The following is a 22,933-nucleotide window of genomic DNA, read 5'->3' as shown; positions in this document are numbered from 1 at the left end:
TCTTCTAAGTGCAGCATAAATGCAGCACCATGTCTCGCCACAGTGACACTTCGTGAGGCGAAATGCACCTGCTGGCAGTCGCACCTAATTTTCCTGTCTGCCACCCGTACAACTATATCACTTCTGTGGCAGTGGCGTGCACATTGGTGAAAAGGCAAAACAAAGAAAACTGCTGTTAGGAAAGTGTGATTGGATAAATTTATCAGGCCCATGAATGCTTTACAAGTAAAATGCACACCAAAACATGAGAAAATCACAAAAAGGGTGTTTTGTGGTTGCGTGCCAGTCCAGTGTTTTCCTATAGTCTCTGCTTTTTATGTAACGTTTGCCAATTTTATGCTTTACTGTGCAGAATTCAGTAGAAAACCCTCCATAAACTTGACAGCGAACCGCCGCACATACATTTTTGTGGGCGCCACCGGTTGCCGACCCACACTAGTGGAGCGATGGTGCCGCCACCTATAGGTCAATCTTGCGGCGAATACAGGTCGCTTCAGCAGGCACTTTTGAAGTGCCAAAGGCAAGTTCGTAGTCATGGACAAGATGATGCCATATCAGTTTTTGACATTAAGGGAAAGTTGTTTTCTGAAGCCCTGTAGTGCAAGGAAACCCTGTGCTTTTATCTGCACAAAACAAACTGAGTGCACGACGTGCAGGAAACACAATGCAAATGCAGCGCCTGCTGGTGACCTGTTGCAGTGGCCATGGCACCACATTCGATCAGCTGCTGCTATTGTACCACGGCATTCACTTTGTTTGCTCCGTTACTTCATACAAGGAAAAGGATAGTCATCACTAACCACATGTCCATTATTTTTATAAATGGTAAAGCAAAAAGTGTATGCGATGGTACAATATTTCAGGTACAATATGCACTAGGCTTCCTGCATGCAGCATGCGCTCAGCTACAATTTTGTATGGAAAAGAGCATCACATTCCTCGCTCTGCAAGGCGTTGGAGATCCACCTTTTTTTTTGTTTCAAAAGCTGATATGGCATCTCCTTGTCTGAGGCTACAAACTTTCTGTTGACACTAACCACCAGACTGTTTTAGATAAAAGGCCACTTTGATGTTCCTTATAACATGATATAAGGAATTGACATCTGCTGAGGCTGAGAGTGTCATCCTGAAAAGATTTTTATTATATTTAAAGCGCCCTAATTGAAACACCCGGCTTATAATATGGCACCTAGGCCTCCTTCGTGAGAGGCCATTAGCGCCACCACTTTAGAACGTGTGCAAAAGATTGAAGTTGATAGAACACATCTGGACACTTGGCTATAAGCAATCCTTCTCAGCTCATCAGCAGTTGCCCGTCTTGTCCATGACCTGGCTTTGGCTTACTCTCCAATAAATGTGGCGGTTCTGCTTCCAATGTCACTGCAGGCCACTGTATCATTAGTGATGTTTAACAGCACAGGGTATCATTGATATAATTAGAAAATTACATTATTTTTTACCACATAGCACCAAAGAAGGCCAAATGGCCTCGGTGTATCAAATCCTATTCATTTCAAATTACACAGTCTTCTAGTGTAACAGGGATACGATATTTACCGAAAACCTTTGTATGAAGGGAAAGTTATAAAGGGTTTGAAATTTATAAATTATGCACCATTTTGGTCAGTCTGGTGGAGTGAAATTAGTGATGAAATTCTTCTTTTACCTTGCATATGAGTCTCTACTCAGCTTATTCTTATTTGTGTGACCTTGGAACATTAGTTACTGTGCCACTTTGTGCTAGGTGTGGCCTGAGTGTAGTTTAGCTATAACTGTCTATGTGCCAAGCAAAGTTATGTTTTTGTATCTTTAAAACCTTTATAACAGTTCCTTGTTTCCCAGAATGACACTTTTGTTTTGTTTCTCAGGTTGTACAAATTGCCTGTCTATATTAGAAGGCAACTGTTTATAGTCTAGAACATGGCTTTGCAGTCTTAGTATTTAAAATCAACCTCTCAATGAAGTAGTTGTCGCAGCTGTGTATTGTTGCTCTGAATGTGTATTTGTTCTGTTCACCAATTGGTAACAATAGAGCTAAATGCCCTTGAAATTTTTTCTCTCCCTTGTTCTTCAACAGGTGTGCAGATGGATATATGGGGCAACGATGTGAGTTCAAGGACCTTGATGGAACCTACCTGCGTGAGTATTGACCCACTTCTTGGCATTTTACATGCCAAGATTGATTTGTGGTATGGTCATGCTTGTGACTGTCTTTATCATTGTAGCATCACCCAATTCTGTTTCATCATTTTTGTTTATCCTGTCTTTGCTTGAAGTGGATGTGTTAGCAATATGTAGTGAATAAGGATGGGTTAGCAGTGGCTCTTTTATTCATTGTATCCCCCCCCCCCCCCCCCCTTTTCTTGCTCTATTAAAGGGCGTGGTCTGATTTTCAGGCTCTTCTTCTCTTCCTTCTTTGTCAGCACGTTTAGTCTCTTACCTGTTGCAGCTTCCTACACAGGTATTCTTAGATTAGCAAGTAATGAGTTTGTTCTCAGTCAGCTGAAAGTAAATTGGGATAATGTGATGGTTGAGAATGTACAGTCTGTCAAAAGTATACAGCCCAAGGGGTCTGCTTCTGAGCCCTGCAGCGCGGCTCCTCTTGCATAATCAAGGATCTTAATCTCACGTCTCACGAAGGCGGGAGGAACTTAAGTCCTCAACCCTCTGTCAAATGTGGTAAAGAGCCCCACTGCAAGGCTTGGAAGCAAACCCCTTAGGCTGTGTATTTTTGACAAAGACTGTACCAGCTGTCTCAGAGCTTGAAAGCTAGCCTGCAGGCTGTCTGCTTTGAACAGTTGTTGCGACTTGGGGGCTTGTAAGCTTAATATGATAACAGTGTCTTCTTAACCTTCTCAGAGTGCAGTGAGGCTGTACCTATGAGTGCTTATAACCTTCCGTCATCGTCATTTCTTTGCAGCCACAAGGCAGCGGGTGCTGATTGAGACGGCAAGCATTGCAGGTGGCGTCACAATGGCAGTCATACTTGTCTTCATAGTCTGCATCACGGTGTACTTGTACTATCAGTAAGTGACAAGCGCTTACCTTGCTTTTACTCCTTGCACATATTAGAGATGTGTTACTTGTTAAGCACACTGAATGTACTTGCAATAGGGCCTCTGTTTAAGACCACAGATCTATACTCAGCGGCAGGTTTTCTTGGTAATGAAGGGAAGGCTACAGGGGCAGAGCGTCCGCAACTGTATCATTCCACCAGATAGTTCCGCAAGACGGTGTGCGCCTGGCCATCTGGCACCGTCTATGGAAGCCTCCTGTAAGGAGATGGGCCTAGCAAGTTCATTGCAATCACGATGACAGTTGGCAGTTGTGTTAGTGTTAGAAATAGGCCTTAAATAATGAATATTGACGATATGCTATGTTTCGAAAGAAAACTAAGAACTGCAACAGCGGACTGTATTTCGCTGCCTAGGGATAGAAGGCGCATTTCGTTTCCATAGCTTCTGCTCCATTGCCAGAACAAGCTGTCACGGAGTATAGAGTACTGCTGTGCCTTGTGCCATTTTGATGGGTTGTTGGAGTGGAATCGGTAACTAATATCCTCTCCTTTTATTTTCTGCTGCTATCTGGGATGTGTTGAAGCTTGTCAAATAATTTGCAAATGTATGCTTGAGTGTACATGACAGTTGCTGCAGAAGTCATATGCTGTTGTTATCCTAGGAGTGTCATCACTCTGCTTGATTTCTGCCAAGTGAAAGGAACTCCATTGATTAGATTTAGTTGCATCGAGGCATATAACTGAGCAAGTTGGTAAACATTCATTTTGAATAACACAAGCACTGGGCATATATTCAAGCTTCTTAATAAACCCTTCAGTTGTGAGTAAGCGCTGGGTTCCCCCTTTGTGTCTGTGTTTGTAGCGCTTGTGTTGTTCACAGTGAGTTTTAGTTGCGTAGTGAGGGCTCTCTTTTTTCTTTGTTGCTTATTCTGACCTGGAGTGCTTCTTATCCTTAGGATCATTGTGGGAGAACATTGATGACCAGGCGTGCTGGTTTAACTAAAAAGGCCAAGGGAGTTTTCGGGAGAATGTAGTGTAGCAAGATTGCAAAGTGCGGCAAACAGTACTGGGAACAGCAGGTTGTGATGCTTTCCCTCTTTTCTATTTCATCTGGCAAAAGAAATCCACAAAGTGCACAGGACACTTGTTACAAATGCTTCTACTCAGAAAGTAAATTTCAGCTCCAAGTAAACAATTGTTCAAAACTGTCGTGATGTATTTTAGCACTGTTGCAGAAAGCTTGCCCTCCTGCTTGCTTTGGTACTACTTTCACTCGAGATTACACTGCATGGCTAGCTTTAATGGATAAGGTGGACCTGTCTGCTGATGGCGTTAAAGGGCAAGCCAACTTGAATACTTCTCTACATTTTTGCATTTTCTGCAACCTTATGGCGGTGGAAATAATTGCAGCTTAAGGTGGTGTGAGACTGAAAATGGTTTTCAAAAGTTGGCTGTACAGCAGTTGTAATAAAAGCTATGGCTATAAAGTTTGCAGGGAATCTTAAAGATAGGCGCAGCTCATATTAGAGTTCAAAAATGGACAAAATTTTGTCTAGTACTTTTTATTTTTGTTTACAGATTAACCCCGCAATATCTAAAACCGCAAGTACGAATTTCTCGACGGAACAAAACATTTCAGTAGCCCCGGCCAGCGTTCATAAGATTCAATGCATTTCATTTTTCTCAACAACGAAATGCTGTCAGACTTCAATTCGACTGCAACGAAATTTTCTGAAGTAGCAGTCCACAGGTTTTCTTTGTGTGTAAAGCATAACAGGAAATTAAAAAAGCATTGGAATGTGTTTCACACCACCTTCAACATTTTGAACCCTTTCATGCTGCCAACAGACCCATTTATGTGCGCAGCCATCTTTGTTTACAAGTTGTTGATGATGATGACTGCACACCTGTTGTTTGGCGAGTTCTGATTTGTTGGCAACCAGTTCAAACGGGCATAGCCGCATCACCATTGCCATCGCAGATGGGTCTGGTGGTTGCCTAGCGGGCCGTATGCGCATTGTTTCGTCAATCGACGTGCTGAAAAGGTGCCTCCTCCGAACAAAAAGCGGAAGTTTTTGACGCTTCAGGAGAAGGCGGACATCATCGCCCAAGCTGCGAAAGACAGAAAGAAGATGAAAATTGCTAAAGAGTTCGTTATTGCATGCAGTTCGCTGTCTATGATGTCGAAGTGCAAAGACAACATCTTGACGGCTCTGGAGAACGGAGCACATGCCCAGCACAAGACACTGACTACGTCGACTTTTGAAGGTGTTGACAAGGCTGTGTTTGCTTGGTTCTTAGAACAGCAAGCAAACAAGGGGCCGCTGTCTGGGAGCTCGGTGCAGCAGAAAGCCCTCGACTTTGCGTGCCAACTAGGGCGCAACAAATTTAAAGGTAGTGCCGGTTGACTGAGCAATTTTTTTAATGCACTGCATAATATTGTTGCCAAAGTATTGTCAGGTGAATCGGCTAGCGTCGACACGGAATCAGCGTCAATTTGGATGCAAAGACTTGTGAAGACCTCGAAGCCACGTACAAGCCATGCGACATCTGCAGCACCGACGAAACTGGCTTGTTCTACCAAAGGCTGTTTGTCGAAAACAATAGAGGTGAAAGGACAACGATGCCATGGTGGGAAGCACAGCAAGAAACGTGCTACAATTCTGTTGTGCTCCAACATGGATGGCTCAGACAAATGTCCGCTCCTGGTCATCGGCCGAAGTAAAAAGCCACATTGCTTTAAGTGGAATCGCAGGCTGCCCGTGCACTACACAGCCAACCATAAGTCGTGGATGAACCGCGCCATCTTTGGGAGTTGGCTGGATGCCTTCAATAATGACATTCGGAAGGCAGGAAGGTCTGTGTGCCTGTTTTTGGTCAATTGCAGTGCCCATTACGTTGATAACACGACTCTGACGAATGTCTGTCTCATATTTTAACTGCACCTCCGTATTCAGCCCTTGGACCAAGGTTTCATACGGAGTGTGAAGTGTGCTACGGAAGGAGGCTTATTCACGGCTGCTCTTGAACATCGAGATGGGTGCCCCTTAAAAGTGGATTTGTTTATGGCCCTGGAAATGGTGGCTGTGGTGTAGACAGCTACAAGGGCAAGCATTATTGAGGATTTGTTCAAGCATGCGGGGTTCACAGCCATGCAGCTCGTAATGGCCGCCTCGCGAGGGTCGAAGCTGCCAGAAGGGGTTGCACTGGCCAGCACATGCCAGGAGCTGCGTGGTGTCAATGAGACTGCGCCAGAGGCACTCTACAATTTTCTCTTTGTGGATGAAACAGTTATCAAGAATGTATGCAGCATGACTAAGGAGAGCGATGACGAGGGCGGCGATGATCAGCTCGAGAAAAACGAGGAAAGTCCGGGGGATGTGCTCAATGCTCTTGATACCATACATTCGTTCATTGACGCTCACGATGTCGATGTTGCAATGGAAAGCCTGCTCAGTTGTGAGAGCAGGATTTTGACACAACTGCAAAGTAAGAAGAGGCAAGGATTGATTTGACTTTTTCAAATAAAGTTTCTGCTCCGCAGGGTCAGGTTCGTACGCATTCATGTGTACAGTCCAGTTTTTGTGATAATTAACGAAAAATTGTCGCGTCCCTGACGATTTTGTTACCGTCCCTGGTGATTTTGTTCTTATTTTTACCAATGTGCCTTTTTTTTTTAATTTACAATCTGCAGGCTGTTGAAATTTTCTACAAGAGCAGCAACCAATGCTTTACACAACTGATACCAAAATTGTGCTCTTCGAGCAAAAACTAGATTCATTATGTTTTTTTCCTTTGTCAGTGGAATTAAGTGGCCACCCAACTCTTTTTTTAGTCAGAAAAATACAAATGAACTTAGGCTATTATTCTGGTGCCAATTAAGTAAATGGCATTAACACCTGTGAAAAATTTTGTTTGCTTATGTGTTATGTTTCCTGAGAAAAGCTACACAAACCTCCAAACACCAATTAATGTCTCTGAAACTGTTTTATTCATCAAAACTTCCCTTCACTGAAGTAGTCACTGGATAAGTTTTCAGAGTATCACGTTCCTTTTCCCCATGCCGCCGTGCTTGGAAGAAATGTGGCTTCCGCGGCCCAATATTGCCATAAAAGTGAACACTATGAATTGCAAACACTTCCTATAGAGTGGCGGGCTTCCAAAACTTTTGGGCTTTCCTCTAGGACCTGCGTACATGTGCAGGGTGTTGGTTCAACGAGTTACAAATATAATTGCCTCCCATTCATTCTGAGTGTCCGTTCAGCATTGAAGGGCCAGCTATGAAACTTCCAGACCTGGAGGCAAGGAGAGGAGGTTCACAGTACTCTGAAAACTTATCCAGTGACTATAGAGAGAAGAGCTACAGGAGGAGCACTAATGGCTGAAAAATGTACTAACAAGGCCAAATTCTAAACTGAAACCAAAACTTTTGTTTCTGACGTAAAACTTCAGAGCAGTGAATTTTTGCAAGTATCCGAAACGAAGAGGCCACGTCAAGGCACACTCACTTTTCGGGTTGACGTGACGATGAAAAAGGACCATGAAATCATTTTTAAGTAGTGAATACCCAATTGTAATATATTTTATAAAAGGTAAATATTATTTATAAGACCACAGAATCTCAAAATAGAATTTTTTGGCAAAACAAAGTCTCAGCCCACCTTAAGCTTTACATGGTTAATTCTAATTAAAACTTGCTTCATATTAGGGTGCTTTGATGCTAAAGTGTGTCAGACTTCCCAGTCCTTTCGTGCTGCTAACATGGAACTGTCAGCTGACTGGTAGATGATCATGTTTACCAAATAGATGTCTAATTGGTAATGTCATTTCTTGCCTCCTCACTCCTCCTCTTCCACGCTTCAATTCTAGTGTTGGTTCTCTTAGCGCAGCACATATCGGTGCCAATTGAGAGTTGATAGGTCCAGGTTCATATGTTGGCCTGCATTAAACTATCAGTACGCTTTTAAAAACTGTACTACAAGTATGTTGCTCTCTGTGTGCTTTTGATGTAGGTGTTTAGTGCTGATCTGCAATTGATCTTTTTCCTGCAGGCGTAGGAAAGACAAGACCTACTTCGATGTTCCAGACGAGCCGAAGCTCTTTTTCTGTGACAGGAAAAAGACACCTAATCAACTGCCGCATCCCGTCCTTAGGCAGAGTGTGAGTTTGAGTTGCACATTTATGCAGAGCTAACAGCATGCACTAGATACTTTGAAGCAGTCTCATGTATCTAAGAATGCTTAGATAACAAACTGAGAAGCTGTGCATTTTGTTAGCTGCTTTTCAGCTACATACTATTTCATATAAATTATGAGAGCACGAAAATAATTTTCTAAAACCGGTGAAATGCTCTTTCAGTGTAGTTAAATGATAAACATAAAACTGGGGACAAACATTCACCTCTCATGTAGGTACGAGTTGTTTCTTTGTACATCTCCCTTCTTTGGAGTGCTTTACTTGATTTTTCTCAGAAATGTGCCGGGCTGCAGTACTGGAATTGTCCTAACCAGAGCCATGCTTGTGAGAATTAATCATCTAAAAAAGCACTGAAAAGGATCTTGGCGTGTCTGGCATTTCATGAAGATATGCCGAAAACAAGTTTGTCACTTGCTCATTGCTGGAGTTGGCATTGAATTTTTTTTTTTATTCAGTAGTTTGCCACTGGGGCTTAATAAAGGGAGATGGGGGATGATGGACATAGTGAGGCTTCTGCATGTGCCATTTAGCCCTGAGTTGAGCGATTCCCATTAGTTTAATCAGGGGCCATTTTTATGATAGGCACACTTCCATTGTAATACACATGTGACTGCTACACAGTACAGACATCTGAAGGAAACAAAATGATGTTATTTTTGAGGGGCCTTGAAACAACACCGATCTAGTATGGTGAGGTAACATTCAGCGGATAGGGTATGTCACTATGAATGGCCAAGCTACACATTCCCGTGGTGCTCGCAAACAGTGCATGGTAAGCTCTCCGTCGTTCCTCACAGCAGGCTTTTTCACCTGTCTCATGCAGTCAAAGTTGCTGCCACTTGACATTGCTGTACGGCTGCCAATGCACATCTGCCATTGGCAATTCCTAGGTATCGATGTCTGATATCTAGTAATCAGGAGCAATAAGCGATGACCAAAAATGCTGTTAGTTGCTGAGTAACGTTTTACTGTGTGCAAATTAACAAACCAGTGTTTGAAATGAGCAACAGCAGCTTGTGTCAACAACCTTTTCAATTCTTGTAAAACCTACAGTTTTGGCAAAGAGCAATTATTGTCTGCTCAAGCCTGCTCGCACTTGCTTGTTCTTCCTGGTTTTCCTTAACTTGCACCTGTGCCACACCTAAAGATAATGGTGAAAGGAGGGTTGCCATCGGCAAGAGAAAGCAGACAGACGCGGCCTCCTGGAAGCATAGGTTGTGGATGAATGGACAAGTTGGAGCTGAGGGGGACAGAAAAAGTGAAATATTCCGCCTGTGGTCCCTACACTGTCGTAACGTATTTAGGACACATCTAGGCTAGAAAGGCAATCTTGGTTGTTACACAGGCTGACTAATTCCAAGCATTTCTTGTGGCTCTGAAAGGTGTTTCAAGACCCCTTCAAGTATCTGGTCTGTTTCTCACTATCACCTACTTTTCTTGTGTTGTTAGCAATGGTTGTGACAGCCTTTCCATCAACCTGCTGTACTTCCCATAAAAAATTGCTCCGGCTTAGCTCAGCTAACCCTGGTTATGCAAGCAAAAGCTTTAGTATCACACATGTTGCACACAAATCCAAACGGATTACACGTGAAGCCACTTTCGAAGGTTCACGTGCCCGAAGCATAGTCTGACAGACGGACCATATGGTTCATTGGGCATTCCGCACTGCGAGAAATCGCCTCCAGCGGCTCACCAGTCTTCATTGTGGCTGCCTCCAAGGTTTGGTTTATGGTTTATGGGGGTTTAACACCCGAAAGCAAGTGATGCTGTGATCGATGCTATAGTGAGAGGCTCTGGAAATTTTCACCACCTGGGGTTTTTTAATGCACACTGACATTACACAGTACACGGGCCTCTAGAATTTCGCCTCCATCAAAATTCGACTGCCATGGCCGGGATCGAAGCTGCGTCTTTCAGGTCAGCAGCCAAGTGCCATAACCACTGAGCCATCGCAGCGGCGTGGAGGTTCCAATCCTCGTCGCTGCCTCCTTTCGGCATCTTTCGCTCACCGTTGAGTGAGGTGAAGCTCCCACTCTTAATTGGCTTCAGCTGCTTGTTTAGCACGTTTATGCTCCCTATCGATCGCTAAATCCCTCGCACGGTTGGCAGTGTTGACTGGATGATCAGACTCCTCCCAATGCCTGCGAGCACCCACTCTAGAGGACGTCGGCTCTGGCTGACGTACTTTGTTCATAGCGAGACACTGGATAGGCTGCGCACAGTGGCCGTGGCAACGGCGGAGTGCGCGGCAGCAGCTGCTGAGAGTCACGTGGTACTACATCACGTGGTTACTTACGCAGCTCCGCACCTCCTGTTCAAGGTCATTTGTGTAGACACAGCGAAATCGGCACCGCTAGGCTAGTAAAGCTTTTTCTTTAAAAATGTGGTTATCATTAAGCTTCAGAGCTCTGTCGAGAAGCTGATGGCTTGTGACGCAGAGTTGGCCATTCCTGAAACACTGCCTTGTGTGCACTTGCAGGACCTCGAGCGAGGCAGAGGGGTTCACATGTGTGACAATAGCCGGCGTTCCAGCAGCTAGGAATGCACTGGTGTCCACCCTGCTAGCTGCACGCTACCGCTGCCGGTGTCTGCAGCCAGCACCGCAGTGTTTGTCACTCTCTGCCAGTCTTCCGTCCTGTTCCCAAAGGGGCGGGATGGCATATGCTGGACCCTCCTCCTGCCTAACAGCCCCCCTCTTCCCCCGTCTTGGAGACAAGTGCATTGCTGCTCTGCTACCCTTATTTAAGCTTGTGAGGACGAGACTCATCTGGACTGTGCTGGCTACTCCAGAAAGGTCATCTGGGCTATGCCGGCTACTGTGGCAGTGGAAAGAGCGAAAGCATGGTGTGTTGTTTCGTGGGGTTTTGTGGTTTTGTGTGGAACTGAGGGAACTCCCCAATGCCTTTTGTGCACAGGCCTGTTTTAATTAATCTCCATTGTTGTAAAGCGCAACTGTTGCTACAGTGCGTATGGCAGCCTTGCCTCCTTCCCTTCCCTCCTCACACCTGCTATCCTGCCTGCTTTGCTGCTCGCTGCATCCAGACGGCCTGCACTGTCGTCACAAAGTGCTTGTTGTAGGTTTCCAAAGACACTGCTGTTTATTCTTGTTCCATTATTATGTATACATGGCATTTTGATAACATTCCCGGGGCTGCCACTGCTGCGGAGAAGCACCAGCTTCAATGGGCTTGACCGGGCGTGAAACACGCTGGACTGTTTTGTTTTTTTTTTTCCTCTGGCATATTTGTTTTCTCCTGTGGGTTTACCTTTATAACTGCCATTCTCCCCAATGGACACAAGAGTGTCCTCCCTCCCAGTGTCCCGCTCCTTGTTTCTTTACCCTGTTTTGGTCTTTCTCTTGGCAAAAGAGAAAACTTTGTTGTGTTTTTTGCCACTCCCTCATGCTGCATGGGATTGTGAGCCCTGTCTGAGGACAGCATCGCTGTGATGCCTGTCTTCCCTAGGGTACTTGTGTTTGTTGCCACCGTGTTGATAATGGTGTGGCATTGTGGATTCCACTCGGGAACTTTTCTGGCAAATGTCATGTTGATGGTGTGTGCATGTGTGTGTGTAGATAGTGTATATAATAATATGCAACTCTTATCGGAAAAAGAAAAGGCAAAAAAAAAGTGCTGTTTCCTCGTTGGCTCGTCGTCTGTTGTATGGCTAGTTTTTTTTTTCTTCTCCCAATCTCGCCACTGCAGTGAGCCAGCTTTGTTAAGAATGGAGGGCTTTAGATCAGAATGCATTGAAGAATAATTGCATGTACCAGTGCATGGCAAGTTTTATTTCACAGCTGTAAGCTGTAAGCAGGTCTTGTGCCTTGCCTTTTATGGATCTTGTGGGTCTTGCACCTCTAACACTGCCCAGTGCACTGAGTCAGAGCAGTGATTTATGAGTCTTGTTTTTAAAATGAACTTTTATATTAAGGCTAGGTTGCAGACATTGGTTGCTATGCTTCACGCACACTGAAAGATGTAACATTTACCCTAAGGGAGGAAATGTGCTTTGAGTGTACCGTAGTATGTGTTGGAAACCTTTTATGCTGAGTGCACAAAAATATTTCTCACTTGTTAGTCAGCAAGTTCACTATTTTGGCAATGTTGCACTTCACATGCAGCTGAGGTTGACTTTAAGAACATTATATTTGAAGCAAGTTTTCAAAGCAGTAAGAAGTGTGAGACTGATTTAAGGTGGATAGATTTCCTGCCAGCACTCTGATCCACTGCACAAAATGTAGTTGATTAACAAGCAGCGCTGCCCTTCTGTAACTAAGCAGTCCGCATACTTGGCTTACCAATGTGCCACATGCATTCCTGATGAGTGTACTGGGCAGTAGCTATACTGATGCTTTTTAGTTTTATCTCTGTGTGCGCCCTTGCGACTTTTAATCATTTCTCCTGGCTAGTAAAGGAGAGAAAGCATGACTAAACGTCCTGTGCGTTAGGGAAGGAACAGTAATTTATGTGCCTTCGGATCACTTTTACCAGCTTGTGAAATTTTACTATTTTAAGCAATGCAGTCTCTTTTACAATTTTCAACTGTGACAACACGCCGCTAAGCTTAGTGGTGGTTGAAACATTTATTTAGGGTTAGTTATAGCCGTCCATGATGGACGGAGTCCTGCTCAGTAACCCGGAGGGGCGCAGTGAGTGAGCATGTTTAAAGAGTCGAGAATTCCTGCTAGGACACATGGCCACATTTCATTACCTAATGCTACACATAATCGCTGAACACCTAGTTAAGTGCATTTTCCACAACTCTGGAACTGACTTCATAAGCCTCTGTGCTGATTTGTGAACAGTACTTGTTCTCTAGTGTTGCTTAGCGATGAAATTATCAGTTAATGTCGCTCCAGTCTTATGACTGATAATACTTAACTGTGGGATGTGAGCAAAATCTGCTATCAGTTAGGACTTATTGGTGCCCAAAAATTCTACCCAGAGCCTCTTCAGTGTCTTGCAGCCTTGTTAGACGCTTGCGGTCTCTCAGCACTGCACCTCCCACTCTTTTAGCGGCCTCTTGTTTCCTGTTGAGGTGTGAGAATTGTACAGCCTTATGAGTGTGACCAATTGCTATATTATTATGGTTATGCCTATTAGTGCATTTTAACGGCAGATGCACCATTAAGAGCGAATCTCTGCTGCCTGTTCTTCCAGTTCCTATTGTGGTTAGGCCCTTATTTTTTCCATTTGTATTTAAGTGGTTTACCACAGCTTGTTGACGAAGCCACGAGGCAAACGTAAAAGTGCTTTCTTCTTTTTCTTTTTCTCTTGCTTTGTTAACATGTAGAACATTTCGATAAACCAGATTGGATATGTTGATGCATTTTGGAAGTTTCCAAATGTGGGTGGTTGAATGTTAAGTGCTGCATTTATTGGAGGCTTTGAATCTCTGCCTCTCACTTGGCCTCATTTGTTTGCTACCCAAGCACATGGGAGCTATTGTGTTAGTTTCTCTTGTGTACTTGCATGTTGCTGTTGCCGGCTGAGGCACTGTTGCAAATTTAATGCTGACTTTCCTTGACAAAAGAAAAAAAATTTAACCCTGCTGAAGGAACAGTCACTTACTGCTGTGGCATTTGTGGCATCAATTTCCGGAGGCTATTTCACACGGCACTCTACACCTTGGTGTATTGAGAACAGTGAATGCTGTGGCTTGTTATTGCGCACAAATTTGTTTTTCTGGTTTTATATTCAGATGTATGTCAGTGTTCAGCTCTCCTGCAATGTGGGTTCCAAGGTTACAAAACTAATGAACTGTAAAAGCACTTGTGGCAGTGCTAAATGTCTTATGCCACAAATTTTATTAGTTGTAGAAGGAATGTTTTCTTGGTATGGGACAAATGGCTGTCTTTGAACAGCTCTAGAGACGTGCAAAGGCGTGAGTTGCACAAAAGTGTACTTAGTTGATGGGATGAAATGGAATTGTTGCAAAAGCCTTTCTTGAAGGATGGTTAGGTTTGTTGCTGTTGTGTTGCCCGATTCTGCTGTGTTCAAGCAGGGATTGGCAGTTACTTTTGCCTAGTACAGTGCAGGTTATGCAGAAAAAATTGTTGTGATAGGAAACCCACTTAAAACTGTTTCTCACCAGTCAGGTATAGCAGTTCACAACAGTGTGTAGCTCTAGCATTGTGTATCTCAAAGCAGTTACTGGTAGACACTTCTAACACAGTAGTTGGGAAAATTGCCTGAGCTGATGCTTGATAGTGGAGTGAGACTTCTGTGACGTTAAGCCTGAGTATGCTTTACTCTTACCAACTGTGGACAAAGTCAACCACGTTGAGTGATCCCATGGTTTGCCACTGTTGGTCGCATTGCACCACCGAGAAAGGCAGTCACATAAATTGGTTAGCTTGGAAAACTGCTTGCACAGGTAACTTGCAATATGGAAACAAAAAGCACAACACCATCTGCCTCCCCTATTGAGATCCCTGATTGGCAGGCATACAAGTACACAGCTGTATCTAGTCCTCCCTATTTATTAATGGTCTGCTTCAAAAATGCCCTGCATGTTGGTATCAGGTAGCCGGATGGTTGGTGTGGTTTTTGTCTTTCTCCTTCTCTGTCGCTGCAGCTGTACCGCTGTTCTTTCTGTTCACGTGACCGACAGCGGTATACTGAAAATTGCTATCAGTCGACAGCGATTGTACTTAATGGTATGGTTTCACTGGCTGCTGGCCGCCTACTATAGCTGAGAACATTTTCTGTACCTGGCGATGTGAAAGACTGAGTTGATGAGAAGGGTCAGGAAATGCTCTCTGTCATTCTATGACTGTTCAAATATGGAAATAGTATTTTTTTTCTTACCAATTGCTACAACTTGGCTTATTGTATGGCATTTGTTTATTGGTGTAGCTGCGGTCACGTGAACATTACTTTTGTGGACAGCTTTCCTCTAACTACAATTGGCTTTTGTCATGATGTATGAGTATGCATTGCTGAAAAACCTATGTTATGACCAGTTTCAGTGCTGCCTGTTTCTTACTGATGTAGATGGACTAGCATGACATTTACCTGATCTCTTCAAGTCAAGCGCTGTAGTTGGCTTTTGTACGCTTTGCTTCCGACGCACATGTGACTGTTGTGCCAGAAGAGAAAGTGCGCTTAAACAGTTCCCAAATCGATTGGGCAGGTGGATTGTTAACTGCTTGCCTTCCATGGTGTTTTTTTCCAGCTTGCAGTATGTAGGCTGGGCAGAGCGTTATGTTGTCTTTAATAATTGCCAGGGCAACCTTATTTTGTTGCTTCGGCTTTTGCTCTGCTTTGTGCTGTGTGGGCAAGCCTTTTCGTTGACCAGTTGATAAGACAAAGGAGTGATGTCTGCTGCTCTTTTGCAATGTTCCTCAGTGATATGTTTTTCAGTAGAAACTGCTGCCAAACTTGTAGGTCATGAAAATTGCCCAGAAGTTCTTTGTCACGCACAAGCATTTCCAAGGGTTGTACGCACATTTTCTTTTTTTGTTGTTGTTGCTGTTTTCTGCTCTGTCATCTTTAACCTGGTCTACAATTCTGACCTATTCCTAAAAATATTGGTGTGGTCAATGTCAGTAGCAATATCACTGTGAAATTTCTGCAGTTTGTGCACCTCTAAATAGCTCTCATAGTTTCACAGGCCATAGGAACGCACAGCAATTTGCTTGAGCAATGCGCACCACTCATTTGTCTTGTCAGGGTCTTCTTTCTCCCTGCCACTCTCTCTGTAATTGCCTCATATCGAGGGTTCAAGACCAAAGCTGATATCGCGTCATCTAGGTGCATCGCGTCTCGTTTATTTATGAGGAAAGAGAATACGAAACAAAATACTTGTGGAAGAGTAATGTAATGTAGATTTGTTGCATCGGGCACCCCGTGGTCCGAGGTCACAGAGAAAAATAAAGTCACTTGTAACAAACACAGCGTGCTCTCATATCTGGTGCTCTATCTGACTGGCTTCGAGTTGTTTTCTTGTGTTCTTCCAGCTCCAGCAAATGCACTGTAATAGAAGGAACATGCATGTAGGGATGTTTATTGAGACTTAGTTATGTAATTAAATTAGTAAAGGATAGTTTTAGAGTATTGCTTTGCTACATATTGTATGAACAATGACAACTAGGGTTGCCAAATGTCCCGGAATTTGTGCGATCCTCCTAGCTTTCATTAAGGAGCCCAAACTTGTCCTAGTTGGGGCAGGCATTTGTACCGGATTTAGACCCGGTTAGGATCATGAGCATAGAAGCCGTACTGCATGCACATGCAGCACAAAACATCAGCCTCCCTTTGCCGTGATGGCCTATTCTGGCTGCAACGGCTTTTAGCAGCTTTTGTACACGACCTATGTAGAGCCATGAAACGCCAGTTGCTGCACCAATGTAAGACTCTAACCAGAACGCTGATTGTATTGCTTCAGATTGTAGGAATAAAATAGTTTAATTTTTATGGCTGCAGGCCTGCGCCTTTGTTAAAGCCGAATACAGCGTCCAGGGACATTCGTTCTATCCGAGGCTCAGTGGCATACCCATAATTCACCGTTTAACTGCCACATCGACCGGTGGCAGTTACAGTGATTGTACTAGGTGAGCGTTCACTATAAGCGATCACAACTGGAGTCTCTGCATTTGTAACTTACCATTCATTTCAGTTTTCCAAGATGGCAACCCCCCCAGTTCTCTGTCATGCATTAAAAACAAAAGTTACGACGCTATTCGTGATTTTCGCGACCTAGGGGCGCTTAAATTGATCCAATATGGCGGTGTATATATCTGCCTGTGGGGAATTGCACATTTTAAAATTTTGTGATGAACTCGCTCTTATTTTTCTGTGGACAGAACGTGGCGTGAGTCAGTCTATTCCCTTGAGTGTGTAAAGGAATAAACGTGAAACAAGAAATCGCTGTGGCGCTTGAAAACGGTAGGCGAGCAGGTGGAGCGGATAGACTGTTGACACGCGCATTGGAGAAAGCTGCGCCCTTTGACGTCTTTTTTTTGTGTGGGCTCGTAATTTTTATTAATCATCATCAGCCTGACTGTGCCCCACTGCAGGGCAAAAGCCTGTACATTAAACCTGTCCTTTGCCAGCAGCAGCCACCGTATCCCCGCAAACTTCTTAATCTCATCCGCCCATCTATTTTGCTGCCGCCCCTTGCTATGCTTGCCTTCCCTTGGAATCCACTCCGTTACCCTTAAAGGGGTTCTAATAAAGTTGCGGTATACTTGGGATGTTAAAGCGAGCCGCTTCACTAATACTGTCTAGCAAGAATTTTTTTAATGCGATTTGTAGAAGCTGAGTTATCTGTAGGCAAAATCTGAATTTTAACGTCTTCGCGTCCTTTCCTCTCCCCTCGTCACTTTTCGCAAGCTGGAAGGTCGGCGCTCCTCCACCGGCGCCCCACCTCCTCGAGCGGAGCTTCTTGACCCCCGGGAGCTATGCGGCTTATTGGCTGCGGCCATGGTAGCTGCCTGACGTCTGAATGAATCCAACCAATAGCCAGCTCTCAACATGTATATGCAGGTGCGTGCGACGGAGGAGGGCGCGAGCATGAAAAATACGCTGGGGAGGGCTCGCCAACTTACGCGCGTGATTGTGGGTTCTCCGCTGCGTGTAGAAGTGTATTATTTGTCTCGGGTTTCCATGACAACACAATGCAGTGATTGAGCGAGTTGATGTGCTCTCCTCGGAAGGTGTTTCAGAGCCCCTTTAAGGACCAACGGTTATCTTGCCTTCGCATTCCATGGCCTGCCCAAGCCCATTTCTTCTTGATTTCGACAAGGATATCATTGATATCATTAACCCGCATTTGTTCCCCCACTCACTCTGCCCGCTTCCGGTCTCTTAACATTACTACACCTATCATTTTTCTTTCCATAGCTCGCTGCTACCACCAAGGTCACGATTTCCCGTGCGCTCTCGGAGCAATTACACGCGTCTTCTGCCCTTGGTTATTTGTTCGTGTGTAGTGAATGGAAGACATGCAATGAATGGAAGGATTTTATTCTATTTTTCTCACCCGCATGTGTGATTCCCGCGAGTGCATGGGCAATCAAAGTGCAAGAATGATCAGTGATGAAATATTCGAATGTTATCGTATCACCCCTCAGTGTATTAACAGGCCCAATGTCACCGTACACGCATGCTGTGATAAGGCCTGCAGCTATATATAGATAGTCCTGCGCAAACTTTTTGCGCCCGAAATATGTGTGCATTATATATATATATATATATATATATATATATATATATATATATATATATATATATATATATATATATATATATATATATATATATATATATATATATATAGCGCCTCGCATTTACCTAGCTCGTATAGCTCAAGCAAATCGTCTTTTTGGAAATGTATAGCCTGGTTCACAGGTAAGAATTGCGCTGGGATGGTCCTGCAAGCGTTTCACTGCAGCGTGGAAACCTCGCATCCGCATACTCTATAGCTGACGCCAGAAAAATCACGCAGTGGCACCAAGCGGCTGTTATACCTCTTATAAACTGCAGACATCCATCGCTGACAGCTTATGTCTAAACGTGCCGGCGGACCACTTAACCAACGGAACAAGCATTGCGGTTCCGCACGCCTATCCTTGACTATATACCGCATATACTCGTGTATAAGCCACACTTTTTTAAATCAATTTTTCTACTTTGGTGCCGCTGCGACTACTGTGTCAGATAATTAGAAAGCTGGCGAAAGATACGAACATTTCATTTCACCATTCATCGCGGCTTTCGCGCTAATCGCCGTCGGACGAGATCGGCTCATCGGCACTCTCACCATTGTCGGACGAGCTCGCCTTATTGGCGTGCTCCCAAAGCTGGTCGTCCTCTGTGCCGTCCGTGGCGTTAACAGCCCTGTGACTAAAACTCGAGATGGTGTCCGCTGACAACGAACGCCACGCGTGCAGGATCCAAGCGCATTGCTGGATGGACGCTCGCTTGTTTCCTGGTTACCCGCGGCCATCCACTCGGTGTTGCACCGCCGAAAATCAGTCTTGAATGGCCGGTTAACGCAAACATCGAGCGGCTGCAGCACGCTTGTCAGGCCACTTCTGGTTAGGGATCGTTTGAATGTGTCAAGATTCGAGTAAGAACCTTTCTTTGGTAATTTGCTACGGTCCCGAGGATGATGCTTTCCTCAAAGTTGATTCTATGGTCTGATCCTCGGAATGTTCGGCTATCCGGCCGATTGTGCTCACTTGCAAAGTAGCGAAGGTCGTTTTTGTGGTGCCACAAGGACAAGTTGCAGAATATTAAGCGCTCTCCGAATGAAAACCCTCGTTCGCAGACGAAATGTTCACAGTCTTGTTCAAAAAGAAAGTGCGCAGGTGCCTCTTCAGCTGTATGAAAGGGAATTTTGTTGAAAGGACACGGGAGAGAAGCCCAGAAAGCTTTCCAGTGAATATCACTTTACGGGGCCCAGTGATATTCGACGCACGTGCCACACCTTGCGAGAGCGATCACAGCATTGTCTCGCATGGAGCCCTCCTACCGCAGCGGCGTGCTGGCGGCGTCGCTGTCCATGTCACCCTGAGCGCGCCGTGGCGCCTTGCTTGCCCCTCCCCCTTCGGAACGCGTCCCCGGAACAGGGTGATTGACTGTTTCGCTAGAGGAATACTGCAATAAACGTGTCTTTTGAAGCTAGCGCACTACTTGTGCGAAAACCGGGCCGTAGCCAGAAAGCCATGGCAGGCGCGCGTGGCAGAGACGCCGCACGCGAGTGACGTCATCACCATTATTGCGACTTTCTCCATCCGCGATGAATGGAAACAGGTCTGGAGTCGCCCCTTCTCCTACCTGGGGTACAATACCCCCCTCACTCAGATAACAAAGCAGACCAAGCTCAAGCAAAGTTCTCCACAGGGTGCTGGCTCAAGATGGGAGCGGCTGACCCCCTCCGCCGCATGGGCGAGATAGCATTGTTCCGCATGACTTGATGTACATGTAAACAGTGGCGTGTCGCCTCCGCGAGATACACTAGGAAATACGATGCGCCCCTGTCGTATTCATGTATTCGTGCATAAACACGGCTAGAGATTACACAAAGGGGAAAGTACGCGTTTACACCATCAGGCGGGACAGCAAAGTATGGCCGGAGGCAGCAGTTCATTGCCGATTGAGTACGCGACCAACGCAGCGAAATAACGGTCACCTCCCAAGTCCCCGGCAAAAACTCGGAGACAAGCAGTGCTCTCGCATTTACGCATCATAATAAGAATTGCCTAGGTGCCCGCATAATTTTTGTGAACTAGGGGGCCTGTTTTCGCAGGCGAGCCTCGTCTCTCTCCTACATGCAGATGTGTGCGAGCCGCACTGCTGCACAAGCGTTTTGTGTGTCTGTGGTGAATCGGTGAAGCTTGGACCGAAGGTGTTTGGTGGGCTGCTCACACCATAGAAGGCACAATTTTTGCTCACGTCCATGAAGTGCAGATAAGAAAGAAAACGGCAGCGGATGCAACCCTGACAATGAGGCTAAACAATATACTCCAGATGGGATCCGTTAAGGGATGATAAGGGAGAAGGGTCGCAGAGGAGAAAAGCTGTACAATAGGAAAATTAGTTTATGACAACTGTATATAGCAGTAACGTAAATAACAGTAACGTAGCAGTTCTAAAGTTCTTACGGAAGGCTCTCGCTGCTCTTTAGAGGGGCGTAATATATGGTTCAAACACAGAAACAGCCCGATTGAAAGGCTTGATAATAGGATTAATTCTGGAGGAAAGGGTAGCACAGCATAGAAACAAAAAGACAATAAAGGCAAAAATGTTGAAACACCAAAAGCAGTGTTTATGTTCTAAACTTTGCTCAAAATTGCCAGTGATTTCTAGAGCAATAATAATAATTGGTTTTGGGGGAAAGGAAATGGCGCAGTATCTCTCATATATCGTTGGACACCTGAACCGCGCCGTTAGGGAAGGGATAAGGGAGGGAGTGAAAGAAGAAAGGAAGAAGGAGGTGCCGTAGTGGAGGGCTCCGGAATAATTTCGACCACCTGGGGATCTTTAACGTGCACTGACATCGCACAGCACACGGGCGCCTTTGCGTTTAGGTGGAGGCGAAACGCGGCCGCCGCGCTCGGGTTCGAACCCGGGTTCTCCGGATTAGCAGCCGAACGCTGTGACCACTGAGCCACACGGCGGGTAATGTGAGACGATTACTGCGCCGTTTCCTTTCCTCAAAAACCAATATTCAATTTTAATCGGAAGGAAACGCGGCGGTGCGCAACCAAAGTACACAACAGTCAAACATGAATATGAACTGAAATTATGGCTGTAATCTGGCACTGTCAGGAAGTAAAGGACAAATCGGTTTAAAAAGTTTACGCAACCCGTTGAAAGCAATTGTGTGCTCTTTGTTCATGAATTTATCTCCATGCGCGAAGAGCTGGTCGGAAGCTTATCTTCGAGCGCGCTGCGGCACTTTCGCGTGTTTCACAGGATAACAAAAGAACACGCACCTTGCGTTTAGTCGGTTGCTTTGAGCAATATTTGCAGTTATCCATCCTTCAGTTCGTAGCGAAGTTTGCTTTGGTGTTTCGTGCCGTTACTTGGTCGCCTACGCGGAGAATTTCAGTCGTTTGTCTCACTTATCTTGACCGAATCCTGACCGCGCCTTAAGGGAAGGGAGTGAAATGACGCAGGCCTGCAAAGCGGCCGGGGCGTCGGCTCTACCCCACCCCATCCCTATATCGACAATTATCACCAAGCACTTTGTAGGCGGCTCCAAACACGCACGTTACCCTCCCCTTATTATGTACGCTCGCGCTATCACAAAGTCCACACAAACCCCTCCTGTACCCTCTGCCACCACCCCTATAAGCCACTGTCCATCATATTTTTTTCCTCTGCCCCCCCCCCCCCCCCCCCCCGCGGGGCGTGGAGCACCTTACCTCTTGGGAGGCTTGGGAGACCCTACTGCGCTCCGAGGACCCGGCCAAGCAAGCCATCGCCGCAGGCCGGGCTGCCAGAGTCATGAGCCTCTGGGACATGAACGTTTGAGTGCAGTGGGGCCGTGCGGGGGACCGAGAACCTGCGTCTCATAAACTACTCTGTGTCCTTTAAAGTTTTCACCACCACACCACATGGGCGCCTTTTGCGTTTCGCCGCCATCGAAAAGCGGCCTCCGCGGTCGGGTTCGAACATAGAGTTTCTTACTATTAGAAAGCTGGCGGCGCCGCACCTTGGCCACGATGGGCGCTGAAAGCATCATGTTGCAATGAGCTACTTGGTGCGGAACAGTCGATTTTAACGTGACAGCGTTAAGGCCCCCTGTCGCGGGAAAGCCGGTGTCGTCGGCTGCGTTGGCCGTGAGCGAAAAATTGTCCTCCTCCTCCTCGCAATGTACCCGCTGCCCCAACAGATAGCGCGCGACGGCAGCGCCTCCCGCTCGTCTCGTTCGGGCGCAGTGGGGCCGTGCGGGCACGCAGGAATCACGCGGTGAGCGGCGAAACCAAAAATTTGACGTCGATAGTCTTTTAACTTCTTTTTAATCACGACAATTCCTCCTACAAACACAGCTCCAAGTACTGCCATTTGTCCGTTAAGTGCTAGCAAATGATGCATTTGTGCTGACGATAACGTCGAGATAGACTCTGACAGACTTTTACCAGAGAACGGCCACATTAAATAACTGAAACAGATCAGTAATTCATTCTTCTAAACTAATATGCGCCGAAAGATAAAAAAGAAACGCGTTCTGAAATAAACAGAAAAGTTCGTTGTATTTTCCAGAAAG

The 22,933-nt window shown here is 45.5% G+C and overlaps 1 protein-coding gene and 1 long non-coding RNA gene across 5 annotated transcripts in view; one reads left to right on the top strand and one right to left on the bottom strand.

The window, feature by feature from the left end:
- Positions 1-16,109, top strand: part of LOC144114813 (protein spitz-like) — a 110,490-nt gene extending 94,381 nt beyond the window's left edge. For all 4 annotated transcript variants that reach the window (XM_077648791.1, XM_077648790.1, XM_077648789.1 and 1 more), the window contains 4 exons: positions 2,078-2,139; positions 2,921-3,026; positions 8,068-8,176; positions 10,692-16,109. In XM_077648791.1, coding sequence (XP_077504917.1) covers positions 2,078-2,139; positions 2,921-3,026; positions 8,068-8,176; positions 10,692-10,751 — 337 coding nt within the window. In that variant the 3' untranslated portion in view covers positions 10,752-16,109. The remainder of the gene's footprint in view (positions 1-2,077; positions 2,140-2,920; positions 3,027-8,067; positions 8,177-10,691) is intronic.
- On the bottom strand, positions 16,053-22,212 carry LOC144114814 (uncharacterized). The gene is made up of 2 exons (XR_013311130.1): positions 22,089-22,212; positions 16,053-16,186 (listed from the first exon to the last, which is right to left on the bottom strand). It is a non-coding gene; the product is annotated as an uncharacterized LOC144114814 (long non-coding RNA).
- Positions 22,213-22,933: the final 721 nt, after the last annotated feature.

Source organism: Amblyomma americanum, chromosome 1 (assembly GCF_052857255.1).
Source record: "Amblyomma americanum isolate KBUSLIRL-KWMA chromosome 1, ASM5285725v1, whole genome shotgun sequence".
Classification (NCBI taxonomy): domain Eukaryota; kingdom Metazoa; phylum Arthropoda; class Arachnida; order Ixodida; family Ixodidae; genus Amblyomma; species Amblyomma americanum.
This window is presented reverse-complemented; position numbering and strand designations above follow the sequence as displayed.